Source organism: Orcinus orca, chromosome 1 (assembly GCF_937001465.1).
Source record: "Orcinus orca chromosome 1, mOrcOrc1.1, whole genome shotgun sequence".
Lineage (NCBI taxonomy): Eukaryota > Metazoa > Chordata > Mammalia > Artiodactyla > Delphinidae > Orcinus > Orcinus orca.
In genome coordinates, this window is record NC_064559.1 from 208,135,317 (window position 1) to 208,148,418 (window position 13,102).

General features: G+C 50.8%; 1 protein-coding gene across 1 annotated transcript in view; it reads left to right on the forward strand.

Moving 5' to 3' along the window:
• Window positions 1-9,204, forward strand: part of NOL9 (nucleolar protein 9) — a 21,111-nt gene extending 11,907 nt beyond the window's left edge. The window contains exons 7-12 of the mRNA XM_004272337.3: window positions 302-463; window positions 652-949; window positions 1,318-1,429; window positions 3,622-3,799; window positions 5,115-5,248; window positions 5,846-9,204. Coding sequence (XP_004272385.1) covers window positions 302-463; window positions 652-949; window positions 1,318-1,429; window positions 3,622-3,799; window positions 5,115-5,248; window positions 5,846-5,995 — 1,034 coding nt within the window. The 3' untranslated portion in view covers window positions 5,996-9,204. The remainder of the gene's footprint in view (window positions 1-301; window positions 464-651; window positions 950-1,317; window positions 1,430-3,621; window positions 3,800-5,114; window positions 5,249-5,845) is intronic.
• The last annotated feature ends 3,898 nt before the right edge of the window (window positions 9,205-13,102 follow it).

Below are 13,102 nucleotides of genomic sequence, written 5' to 3' on the forward strand. Positions count from 1 at the left end.
AGTTCACAGAAATGTCCTAAGTATCTAGGACAATGCCCAGCATTCAGTAGGTGTTCAGTAAATGTTTGTTGAGTGAGTGGCTGTATTAGGACTTAGTTGGGGTTAACTGTGTATGTAATCGTGAGCGTGTCTTTGTATGAAGTTGAAACCTTAGACTTCTGAAAGTAGGAGCACAGCTATTCCTAGTGGTAGGACGGGCTCGGATTTCCTGAGGAGCTTCGTCAGTGACGATGGCTGGACCAAAACCCTCGCCGCCTCTTAGGTTCTCCCGGATCGATGACGCTCATCTTTATCGTCTTAGGGCCACCTTTCACCCACCAGAGGACACCCCAGAAAATGGTCTATTATGGGAAGCCTTCTTGTAAAAACAGCTTTGAAAATTATATTGAGATAATAAAGTATGTGTTCAGCTCCTACAAGAGAGAGTCCCCTCTTATCGTCAACACGATGGGCTGGGTGGCAGGTAAGCCCGCCGAGGCGCATGGGTTGGACGGGAGGGTTGGGCAGTGGGGATAAGTGCGTGGCTTCCAGACATTAGTGCCGAAGCCCGGTTTTGGGGCAATTCCTTGTCTCAGAAGCAGTCCAGCTTTTTGCAGGAGTGCGTCGCCTCTCTGTGCGCTAACTGTGCTCCCGTGGTCTCCTTCCTCGTAGACGAGGGTCTCCTGCTTCTTATTGACCTGATCCGACTGCTGTCGCCCAGCCACGTCGTTCAGTTCAGCTCCGACCGGGGTAGGTACATGCCAGACCTCAGCCCAAGCTACGTGGACAACATGGACGGCTTGTACACAAAGAGCACGTCCAAAGTCAGAAACAGAGGGTTCCACCTGGCAGAATTTGCAGACAGTTTAGAATTTGCTGACGAAGAAAAGGAGAATCCACTTCTGTTTACTGGATTCAAACTGATGTCCGTTAAGTCGGAGTTTGTGTCTGGAAAAACTCCAAGAAATAGGTAAGCAAAGCATCATGGCTGGAGAAGTTAGTTTTCTTCAGTCTTACAAGGCCTTCTGTCCTCAATTCCTTCAAAGGAATAGTCCGCTAAAATTTTTCAGATCTCTGTCACAGCTATCTATTTATGAAGGAGAGTCAGTTATTTTCTGAATGGTTACTTTGCCAGTGGAAACATCCAGAATTGGCTTCCAGGTCTGTTTGCCAGGGCCTTTGACTTGAAGGATTTCCAGGGGGTTTATGGAAGGGCAGGGTCTGCAGATGCTAAGGTTGGAACGTGGGCTGTGTGCGTAGAATCTGTGTGATGTCTCTAGTGGGAGGTGGGCCTGGAAGGTTAAATCTCTGTTTACCTCGTTGTGATTTCCTTTTCAGAGAATCACATAACAAAGTCCTTCGCGAGTTGGCAGTGCTGAGTTACCTTGGCCAGCTGCAGCCCCCAGTGCCAAAGCCACTGTGTCCCTTACATGGTCTGACACCCTATCAGGTGATCTGAACGCTTGGAATTGTCTTTATTTGGGTTACTTAAACACGCCCGTGCCTGCGTGCCAAGAGCACCTTGACCACTTCATAGCGCCTCACTCATTTAGTCCTCAGGGCAGCCCTGTGGTGTAGATTTGGTGACTGTCCCCGCTTTACAGAGGGAGCTGGGTGATCCAGTGTGAGTGGCACAGCTGGCCACAGAGCCAGGCAGCCCAGCTCCAGAGCCGAGCTCTTCACTGCTGTGCTGGGCCTGGCGCTGGGATTACGCGCTGGCAGCCCACCTCCGCCCTTGCACTGAGTGGCTGGGTGCAGCGGTGCCCGACCTCGCAGAACGCTTGTGCGGGCTTCACGAGTGCTCACAGCAGGGCCTGGCGCCCGGAGAACACTCTTAAACTGTTTCATACATCGTCGCAAGTAGGTTCTGGCACCAGCGTACATGCATCTTGCATTCCAACCTCTGAAGAAGTTCATTTGGGAAGAAACCACCATAACGTTAGGATTCCAAATGATGACAGAATGAAACAGCAACAGGTAGCATTTCTAAGAGCTCACCCTGTGCCGTGCTCTCTTCTAAGCCCGGGTTAACTCCTTTACTCACCGAGGCGCTGTTATTATCCGCACTTTACAGACGGCAGAACTGAGGCCAGGGGCACTGAGTCAGCTTGCCCAAAGGCCCATAGTAAAAGTTTGGGCCGGGACTGGCGCCCAGGCGGCCTGACTCTAGAGCCCAGGGTACTCAGCTCTGCTGCGTGGCCTGTGCAGTGCTGAGCACCCGCTGTGCCGCGCGCTCTGCCGAGCACATTACCTGGGGTGGCAGCCTGCCGGGGAGGTGCTGTTATAGACCCCGCTTACAGTGTAGAAAACCGGGCACAGCCAGGCAGACACACTGGCCTGAGGTTGCACAGGCAGGGGCTGTGACCTGGGGGGCAAGGATGCGTTTCCTGAGCCTGATGGAGAGATTGGCTCCAGGCTTCCATGTCATCTCCACTGAACAACCACTGAACAACCTAAGGCAGTTGGTTTAATGGAGTTTTGGTTGATTTACTGCAATTTACTCACTTGGCGATGCTCTATAACTGAACGTGAAACTTAGCTGCCAGTAATTTAAACTGCCTTTTGTTACAAGTTCACATTTGTTTTTTAAACAATTTTTTTAAAATTTTATTTATTTGGCTGTATTAGGTCTTCGTTGCTGCGCAGGCTTTTCTCTGCTTGCGGTGAGTGGGGGCTACTCTTCATTGCCGTGTGTGGGCTTCTCGTTGTGGTGGCTTCTTTTGTTGCAGAGCACAGGCTCTAGGTGCACTGACTTCAGTAGTTGTGGCAGTCATTCTTAATGACTGCGCCACCAGGGAAGTCCCCAGAAAAGCATTTTGTTATACATATTATTTAGGCTTCAAAAACAAATGTGAGAGGGACTTCCCTGGTGGCACAGTGGTTAAGAATCCGCCTGCCAATGCAGGGGACACAAGTTTGAGCCCTGGTCCAGGTAGATCCCACATGCCGCGAGCAACTAAGCCCGCGAGCCACAACTACTGAACCTGCGCGCCACAACTACTGAAGCCCAAGTGCCTAGAGCCCACGCACCGCAACGAAGAGTAGCCCCCACTCCTTGCAACTAGAGAAAGCCCATGTGCAGCAACAAAGACCCAACGCAGCCAAAAATAAAATTTTAAAAAAAAAGTTTTTCTACTTTAAAAGTTTGAAATTACCCAGAAAGTTACATGTTAAAAGTAATTATTTACCTCGTGCTCCGGGAATGCAATCCATTTTTCTTATTGCAATAATTAAATTAGGGAGTGAATGGAGGCTTTTTCTCACTGAATGGATTTTTACTTTCTCCCATCAGGAGACCTCAGTGAGGGGTTTCCATAGTCTCCCTCCGTCAACTTCAGCTCATGTAGGATGTCTCCAAACTTGCATCTCATTGTGTCTCTGTAGACAAAGTTCCAGGCATTCAGTTTAGATTTCTAGCAGGTATTGCTGGTATACAGGAGCTTTGTTTAAGTTTCCTAGGTTCTCTGTATTAGAACGGTGAAGCACTAAACAAATGCTGGTTGGTGTTCGCATTCTGTTTAGATATTTCCTGGTAGGTGGTTTGGCAGATAGAACGTCAGATAGCTGGTGAGTCGACTTGTAAAAATTAAAAGTAGTCTTTCAAGTAGAATTCATAGAGGGGGATGCGCATGTATCTTTCAGGTCCCTTTCAATGCCGTGGCACTCCGGATTATCCACGCTGATGTCGCTCCTACCCACATATTATACGCTGTGAACGCCAGCTGGGTTGGGCTTTGCAAGATCCTGGATGATGTCAGAGGATACGCAAGTGGGCCCATCCTGCTTGCCCAGACGCCCATCTGTGATTGTTTGGGGTTTGGTGAGTCTGAGAGGGACACTGTCTGTAAACCTACTGAAACTGACCCGCTTCTTAACTGTCGATGGCTGGGCTTGACCTTGTCGCCGTCACTTGGCTGGAGTGGCCAGAGAGCTTAGCTTCTCTGTCTTCTGTATAGCGGGCTCTGCGGGCTGGAGGGCAGGAAAGAAGCGGTCCTTTCTCTGCTTCTCCTCCAAGATTCCTAAGGGCCTGGTCACGGCCTCCTTCTCATCTGACATGTTTTCCGTGGGCCCTCCCACCCACTGCTGGGGCTCTGAGTCCATCTTAGGCTGACGTCCGTGGGGTCTCTCCAGCACAGCGGTGCATCAGAGTTCCAAGCCCGTGTGAGCATGGCACTTTTCCGCTTGGATGTCTCACTGGCACCTAAGACTTGGGTCCCAAACTGAGTCCTGATAGGTCCTTCTACCCCTTCCCTGATGTTCTCCCCAGATCTCCTCCTCCCAGCCCACACCATCCCCAGTTCCCAGGCCATGAACAGTCCTTTGAAGATGTACTCTGGTGTTTGGGTCAGGCCCCTGGGTCCTCCTTGGCACCCCCTTGCTTTCATTCTCCACATCCAGCCCACTCGCAGGCCTGGTGGTTTCGTTTTCAGAAAGTCAGACTCCTCCATCTCACCTCTTCTCACCACGCCCGTCTCATTTCTTGCCCTGGACTAGTGGAAAAGCTGTGTAACTGGACTCCCCACGGTTAGGGGTGATCTGAGCACATACGAGATCACACTGCATCCTGGTGCGTCCCTTCGCACAGGTCCAGCATGTGGACCCAGCCTCATGGTGCCTGGCAGCCTTGGGTCCCTGCGTCCCTCACCAAACCTGCCTCACGTGATCGTCCCCCGGCTCACTGAGATCAGTAACTGTCAGTGTATACTTCTGGAAGGGGGCTGGGCCTACACACCTCAAGATTAGCAGAACCCTCAGTTAATATGTGTTCTTGATTGATACAACACTGAACTTCTCGAAAGCATTTCCACAGAACTCATATGCTTTAGTACAGACCGTAAAGAAGGGATTGGTGGTGGGGAGAGGCTGAGTCATCTTTGCATTCCCCACTGGTGGCTTTCTCCCTGGCCCAGGTGCGCCTTAGTTAAGACAGTGTAGGACTTGGGTTTCTCACAGCTGAACTAGGAGAAGGGTACCAAGAGTCTTCAGATATTCACATATGCCACTTTGTATTTTTAAAGCAAAACACAGTTGAACTTGAAACTCTTATTTTAAAAGCCATTCTACAATTCTGAGTGGTGGGGAAGTTTGATATCTTCCAGAAAGGGTGATTTTTGTGTGTTTTGTGTGCTTTCAAGGAATTTGTAGAGGGATCGACATGGAGAAGAGGCTTTACCACATCCTCACTCCTGTGCCCCCGGAAGAGCTAAGAAACGTGAACTGTCTGCTGGTTGGAACCATTTCCATTCCACAGTGTGTTCTCAAGAGCCAGGTGAGTACGGCCCCCGGGGGCAGCCCTGGAGCTCGCTGGCCGTGTCCACAGTGGGGGCCTGAAGTCGGGGCGAGAGTCACGGGGGAGCAGGTTATTGTCTGGGGAGCTCACACCCCATGGTGGTGTGTCAGCGTGGCCTAAAGGTCTGGGGCCCAGAGTCGCCATCACGCACGGCCAGGAGCCCCGTGGTGGAGCCGACATTGCAGACGTGCGTGTGGGAGAAAAGAGCAGAGGTGGCGTCCCCATGATGAGCCCTCCCTGAAGACAGTCTTCAGGGGTCCCCGTGGGAAGGCCATGGAGGGTCACGTTGGCCAAGGGCATCCGTGTGGCCCCAAACCAAATGGCAGGACCTGCAGGCAGCTGGGGAGGCACCAGTGTCCCCTCCCCACCAGCTCGTTCTGCCCGTTTGAGAGAGAAGTCCCCACCCCCATTCTCATGCTGTTTGATGTTTTTTGGGGGTTGAATTGTAAGTGGGCCCTTCCAGGGGAGCGGAGCCGAGTGTCTTAGGAGTGAGAGGACCTTCCTCAGACTCTCACTTTTAACACTGTCTTCCGTCTTGGCTGGATTTGAAGTATTTTCTCTGTGTTTCCATTTCAGCGTGGGCTCGAAGGGACCATACCTTACATCACAACAGATTATAATTTTAAACTTCCTGGAGCATCAGAGAAAATTGGAGCAAGAGAAATTGAGGAAACACGTAAAGAGAAAGTACACCCCAAACCTAAATTCTATCGAAAAACAAACTGATCCTGCTGTTCTTCATCAGGGAAGGGCCTTTTCTTCCGAGAGCTTGACTCTGTCTCCAGGCCGGCGCCAGCGGACCGATGGGGTTCTGTGGCCACGAACGGAACGGCGTGCTGACGCAGCAAATGGTGCAGTGTTTGCTGCATAACTCATGGATATGTTTAGAGTACATTTAAGTCTGTTCTTAAGTCGACATGACCTAGAGGTTTGCCCTGGTCTTCTGTTTTATTTTCTAAGGGAGTAAAGCAGCAGGGGAAAGTTTGTGCGCCATTGAAACAGAAAGAACATGGTAGATTCCTCATAAAGTTTTTGCCGGACCTGGTTGTTGGCATCTGGATAAAAATAGAGTAATGGGAGCCACAGAAACGTCCTAAGGAGGAAGGCAGTCTGGCCAGCAGGATGGAGGGCAAAGCGGAATGTGGTGGCGCCCTGTGGTCCTTCCCCCGGGGCGGGGGGCGTTCCCATCCCTGCGCATTGGATGCTCTCCAACCCCGTCCATGCGTGTGGGCCAAGGGTTAAGCCTCTGTTTGGTCTGTTAAAGTTAATCAGTGTTTCAGAGATAAAAGTTTGACTCCAGAGCCCTTCTTCTTCTTCCTTTTTAAAATCTGATGCTGAAAAATTTTATGCTGAAAAATGCTCTCAAATCCAGGAAGCCTGTCTTGGGGCCTCTTTAAAACCAGATTTGTCCTAATTGACTTCACATCTGAGATTAAAAACGCACAGTGGGCAGAGCCGGACACTAGGCTGTTCGGAAGAAGGACCGGGGGAGCAGCTCATGCTCTTGGGCTCGGTGGCTGGACCTGAACTCTGTGTCAGTGATGGTGCTGTTCTCCCAGGGGGCTTTGGGGCCAACGATGGAACTCCGTCTTCTTCCTGGTGGTCAGGATTCTTTAACCTCCCAGGTTGGAAGTGGTTTTGGTAAACAGTCCGGACAGCCAGGTCAGGTCACCATTTCTGCGTTTAGGACACTGAGGTAGCCTTTCAAACTGGTGGTGTGAATTCCAGCTTCCTAGCAGAATGTGTTGAAGGACAGCTATTATGATGTGTGGGTTTTAATGTTTACGTTCATTTAAACCGTTGACTGTCATTGTCTTAAGTACTCACGTGGCTTTTCATCTCATCTTGTAGAGCCCTTGTCACCATCCAGGATCAGGTGTGATACCCTAGAGACCATTTAATGTCTAGCTTCCTTTTTTTTTTGCGGTGGGAACCATTTAATTTGCATACGGAGACTTGTATTTACTGTGATTCTTTCTACCAGAGGAACAAAGGGGGCCCTGCAGGAAGGGCTTCTTTTTTAAAAAAAAATTTATTTATTTTTTTATACAGCAGGTTCTCATTAGTTATCCATTTTATACATATTAGTGTATACATGTCAATCCCAATCGCCCAGTTCATCCCACCCCCCCACCCTGATGTCTAGCTTCTTAGTTGCTTCTTATTTATATCTAAATTTCACTTGTACATGGTTTTCTTTCTTGGCCTTGCAAAGACTATTAACAGACAATCCACCATCAACTTTTTGCCTCCTTCCCAAGTTCCTGTACCTTTACAATAATACTGTAGGTCTTTAGCAGCAAGTGGTGGCCCGTCATTTGCGTTTTCATTAAATCCAGGCTCGCTTTTAGCCTGTTTCCTGCTGGCCATTCAGGCTGCGGGCTTCAGTCCCCATCGGTAAAGAAAACAAACGTTGCCGCTAGAGGGAGCTGTCAGCCATTGGTCAGCTGGCCATACGGAGGCTGGAGATGGCCTGGCCGAGGAGCCCACCTAGGCCTCTGTCAGCATCCAGAGATGCTGGAGACAGGGCGCTGTGGTCAGCTCCAGGTGTGCCAGTCAGACTGGCAACGGCGCAGCCACCTGGTGTGTTTGATTATCAGTGACGATGGTTTGGGCTTTCTGTCATTTCCACTGTCTGTGATGGCTCAGGACGGGTAGTGAGAGTTCTGCGTTGGAGATACTCTTAACAAAAACTCAGTCATTTCTGTGTGTGATTTTTAAAGCAGGACATGCTTATTTTAAGAAAATTAAAGGAATATATGACTTAGAACAAGAACCCTTAGTCACTGATTTTGTGGTTCTTGAAAATCAGCTCTCAGATGGATCTGTTTCCAGGACAGGTAGACATGAAAATGAAAAGATTCTCCAATTCTAGGGTTGATTTTATTTTGTGAAGACAGGTAGTTCTGTTTCCATCTGTCCCCCGATAGGCATTGGGGGCAGACACCACTGTATCCCCTGAGGCCCCAGATTAGAACTGAGGCCTTAGGAAAGGGGAGACGGGTCGGTGAACTGCCTCTTGAGGTGCCTTGGTGTTTGAAAAGTCGAATCGTGGAAGTAGCTGGCCAGAGAGGACATGGGGGTGGTGGGGTCCCGGCTGAAGCGAGGGAGCCCGCTGCCGCTCCTGGGGTCCCTGTGACAGGCGGGTCCTCACCCTTCTGGGCACTCAGGTTTCTGCCCGACAGACGGCGAGAGGACCAAGGGACGTGGGACGGTGATTATTAAAGCGTCTGGTAGTTGTTTCCCTTAGATTTGGTTGAGGCCATGTCGTGGTTAAGGCAGCAGGCTTTGATGTTGGAGCTCTGAGTTCACCTTCTGGCTGGGCCACTGGCTAGCAGTGTAGCTCTGAGGGCGTATTTAACCTGAGCCTGTGTCCTCTAAGATGGGCGGATAGCGCTTCCCTCGGGGCCCCTGCGTGAGGAGGGCGAGAGGCGTGTCTACAGCAGGCGAAGCAGTAACTCTTAGCATGCGGCCTGTCTCTAAGGGTTGTAAATCCAGAAGGCAGGACCACGATCGTATCCCTCACAGTCACACTGGGACAAAGCAGAAACTGTCGGCACCGGAAACCACCTTACCTGGCGGTCCCCGGGCAGGTTTCCCTTAACAGCATTCTTCCTGCTGTGGGTCCTGCCCAGGGCTCCGGAGAGGAAGGTCCCAGGGCTTCCACCCATCACCCGCTCCTGGGAGTTTCTCATAAACCCTGCTAACTGCTTTTAAAATTGTGTGACCAGTTCACCCATGTAGGAAATGATCCTGAAGTCCCCACCACGGAATCCCTGTGGATGCTGGGATGCTGTCTCGTCCAGTGTTTTTTTGAAATGCACGTGTGTGTTTGTTTTATAAAACTGGTGTCCAACTGTATGTGTGGTTTCTATCCAGCTCTTTTCACTTAATATGTGAACTTCTGTATCATTAAATATTTTTAAGAATGTGAATTTAATTGTGTGATTTTCTTACGTACATAGATAGACCATTTTATTCTCGGAAATTATTTAAATGTTTAGGAGAAATTATGGGGAAAACATCGAAAGGGGGTAGTGAAATCTGGGCGCCATAGTGGGGAAGGCAGGAAACCCCAGCAAGTGCCCGGTACCTTTTCTCTGTTTCAGTATTGAGCGGGATAAACTCCAGTGGGAGTTCATCTTCATTTTTCCTTTTGGGCCCATGTATGTAAGTTAAATGGTTTCTGGACTATCTTTGAGAGTATATTAGCAGGGAAAAGAATTTTGCTCCCAGAAGAGTTCAAATAGAAAGAAAGCTAGCCAGCCAGCCGGGGGTCTGTGTCTGTAACCGCCTCTCCGAGAGCGAGAGCTCAGCCCCTCGGCCCTCGCTCCCAGGGTGGGGCCTGGTAGAGGCAACGAGACTTGGCTGACAGGCCAAGCCTGAACAGTGGCTAAAATAAATATGGGGGCCATCTGTGCAGTAGGGGAAGAGCCACGTGAGGTAGGGCCTCCAGAAAGCCTTGGCTGCGTTAAAGTTATTTCCAGGGCTTTGCCAGGAAAAGAATGGGGCAGAGGGTGGGCCGCGGGGTGAGGGAGCAGTCTGAAAGGAGCCGCACTTGGAGTTGAGGGGCAGCAGGTCCAATCTGGAGATCCCGGGAGCTGAGTAAGCAGTCTTGGGAATCGGCAAACAGCCGAGCCGGGCAGACAATGTGTTGGGCTGGGAAGCCAAGGGTTGCCATGGCGACTGGCCCCGATGCTGCTGTGCTGCTCAGTGGACTGTGGCTTGGGTTTTTCTAATGCTTCGGACCTGGGCTTTTCTCCGGGCTGTGCATGTCGGCCGGGCAGGAAGAAGCCACCACACTTGCAGGCCTTCCTCCTGACCGAGGAGTCCGGCGGGGGGCTGCTGCTGGCTGTTGGCATTGCAGAGACGAGGGTCTTCGTGGCACTGCTTTCTGGGGAAGGAGGGAAGGCACCCTCTGAGGCAGCCAGCGGTGTGAGGAGTGCGTGCCAGGGAGCATATGGGTACTTGGGGATGGAAAATCCAAGGGGAGGAAACCACCGGCAAGGAAACAGTGCAAACCGCGGCCACGGAGTCCATACGTTCAAATATACAGCGCCCAGGGGGCCTGTGTCGGAGAAGAGAATTGGCAGGGCTGAGAGCTCGGTGGTTTTCTGTGCAGACGATTCAGCTGGAGAAATTAAGGTTGGGGCTGAGTCTGGGAGAAGCCCTCCAGTGTTGGGGCTGCAGCTGGGCAGAGAGGGACAGGGACTGTGGGTCGAGCACGTGGCTCAAGGGCCAGGCAAGGTGCCACCACCCCAGAGGTCAAACATGAATTCAGTCCTGACAAAATACGGGTCTCCACCTCGCGGCTGGCTCAGCCTTCGTCCAGGAAGCGGTGAGTGTGTTTTCTTCCTCTTCGGTCCAGAAAGGAGGGTGGACGGCAGAGTGAGAAGAGATTTTGTGGGTCTTGGAGGGGCTGCTTGGTGAATTCGCCTGGGCCCTTTAAGAACCCCTCCTGCAGGCTGGCCACATTTTCTCCTTCACAGTGATTTAATGAATTTGAGAGTGTGGAAGACGGGTTGCCCGGTGAGCGTTAGCCATCATCTCTGATCTAGGTGCAGATAGTGTCCTGTCTTCTGAGAAGGCAGAGGAAGGAGGCTTTCGGTTTCCGCCTTCTAAGCCCTGAAAGAAGAAAGAACAGGGTCCCGTGTGAAGAGCTATTCCACTGGCAGCTGCCGCGGAGGGGCCAGTGGCAGGGTCGGGGGTGGGGGGAAGCTGCTCCCCAGCTTCCTCTCCTGGGAGGTGGAAGGTCGGGGCGGGGGGAAAGAGGTCCCCAGACCTTGAAACCTTCAGTTTTGTGCATTAAAGTTGTGTCCCCCTTGCCAGGATGGTCAGGGATAGGTTCCCAACCGTGCCTTTGTACCTCTCTCAAGAAGGGCTGTGAAATGCCTCCTAAACCGTCAATATTTGTAAGTTCACTTTTGATTCGTGCCATGACGCGTTTTGGCAGAGGGGGTCAGGAATGGCGTTCATGGAATCAAACAGCCTTCCAGCGCCCCAGAATCAGAGACCTGGCCTGGAAAACACCCCATTCCTGGCCAGAGAGGAAGGGCCTGAGGGTGTGTTAGTCACTGACCCCTCTGCGCTCCCATAAGAGCCCTCATTCCGACCTTCATCTGTCTCCCCCTCCCCCCCAGCCCCACGGTTGGCCCAAGACAGATTTAGGAAGCAGACAGTGAGTCACAGAGAACTCCTAGCACCCACCCAGGCCTCACTGCAGGGTTGTCTCCACCCCGGGAAGGGTCTGAGCTGCTGATGTAGCCCTCCTCTGGCTCACACCCCCAAGTGAAGCTTAACTACCACGCTGGGATCTCCGCCTTGAGTGGCCAGAGAGTAAGACGAACGTGTGCCATTCACCTTAGCGGGCCTGTCACCCTAATACACGAACCCCAGTGACCGATGTCCAGTTAACTCAAGGTCCCTCACTGCTCACTCGCCCTGGGGAGATTGTTTCCAGGCTTGGGTGAAATATGGGCTCTAGGCCTTCTGGGGGGGGTCCCCAAAATCATGGCTGCCACATGGACATCAGAGAATGGCCATCTGTGCTGCTTCAGCCTGATTGCGTCATTTAAAAAATTTGGGGGAGGTCACACCATGCGGCTTGTTGGATCTTAGTTCCCTGACCAGGGATCGCACCCTGGCCCATGGCAGTGGAAGTGCGGAGTCCTCACCACTGGACAACCGGGGAATTCCCTGATTGTGTCTTTAAGCCCTTTATTATTAGTTTTCTTTCTTTCTTCCTTTCTTTTTTTCTTTTCTTTGACAGTAAAAGGACAGCTAGTGGGAATTCCCTGGCGGTCCAGTGGCTAAGACTCTGCACTTTCACTGCTGAGGGACCAGGTTCAATCCCTGGTCGGGGGACTAAGATTCCACAAGCCTCGCTGCTCAGCCGAAAAAGAAAAAAAAAAACAAAAAAAAACTAGTTTTGCTTTTGCTGTATTTCCAAGTTTTAAAGTTTAATAAGCTTCAGTGTGTCATAGTTCCTCATGTAATCAATGTCCAAATAGTTACCGAACACGTTAATCACTGGGCATTGTGCCAGGGGCTGGGGAGATGGCCGGGAGCAAGATACACGCCCGTCCTTCTAGAATCTCACTAATGAGTGACGCGGATGTGTCAGCAGGAAATTGAAAAGTAGTTTGATGTGTGTTAAATAGAGCAATTGCGGGTTAACAGGTTCACAGGTAAGATTCCTCTTACGACAACACCAATCTTGGGGATTTTCTGAAGTGACATCACCTGAAGGATAAACCGGAGTCAGCTGGGTAAAGAGTAGGGGTAGAAAAGTCATTTCAGGAAGAGAGGAAAACAGGGGCTGGAAACGGCATTGCGTGCAGCCTGACTGGGACAGTCAGTGGGATGACTGAGGGGTGGGAGAGCGTTGTAGGAGCTGCTGGAGGGGAGAGCTCTAAAGAGACGGGGCAGAGGTCAATCCGTAGAGAGGACGGTCGAGCATCTTGCGGACTTCAGATTTCATCCTTGGCGTGATGAGCATTTAAGCATTTTTAGCAGGGTAGGTAGCATTTTCTGACTTGCATTTTAAGAAAATCCTTTTCGATAGCAGTTTGGAGAGTGGGTTTGGGGGAGTTTGAGAAGGAGAACATGGCAAATAAAGAGCCGAAGAATCAGGAGGCTTTTACAACATTGCAGGCGAAAGGTGACTGTTTAAGCCTTTAAATTAGCATATGAATATATATATACATATGAACACACACGTATGCCTGTGTTTACTTTGTTCTGCTTATACAAATAATACATTGTCATTCTCAAACAGTACACAAATAATGAAGATACAAGTCCTGATTTTCTGTTATTTCCAGTTGCATTTCA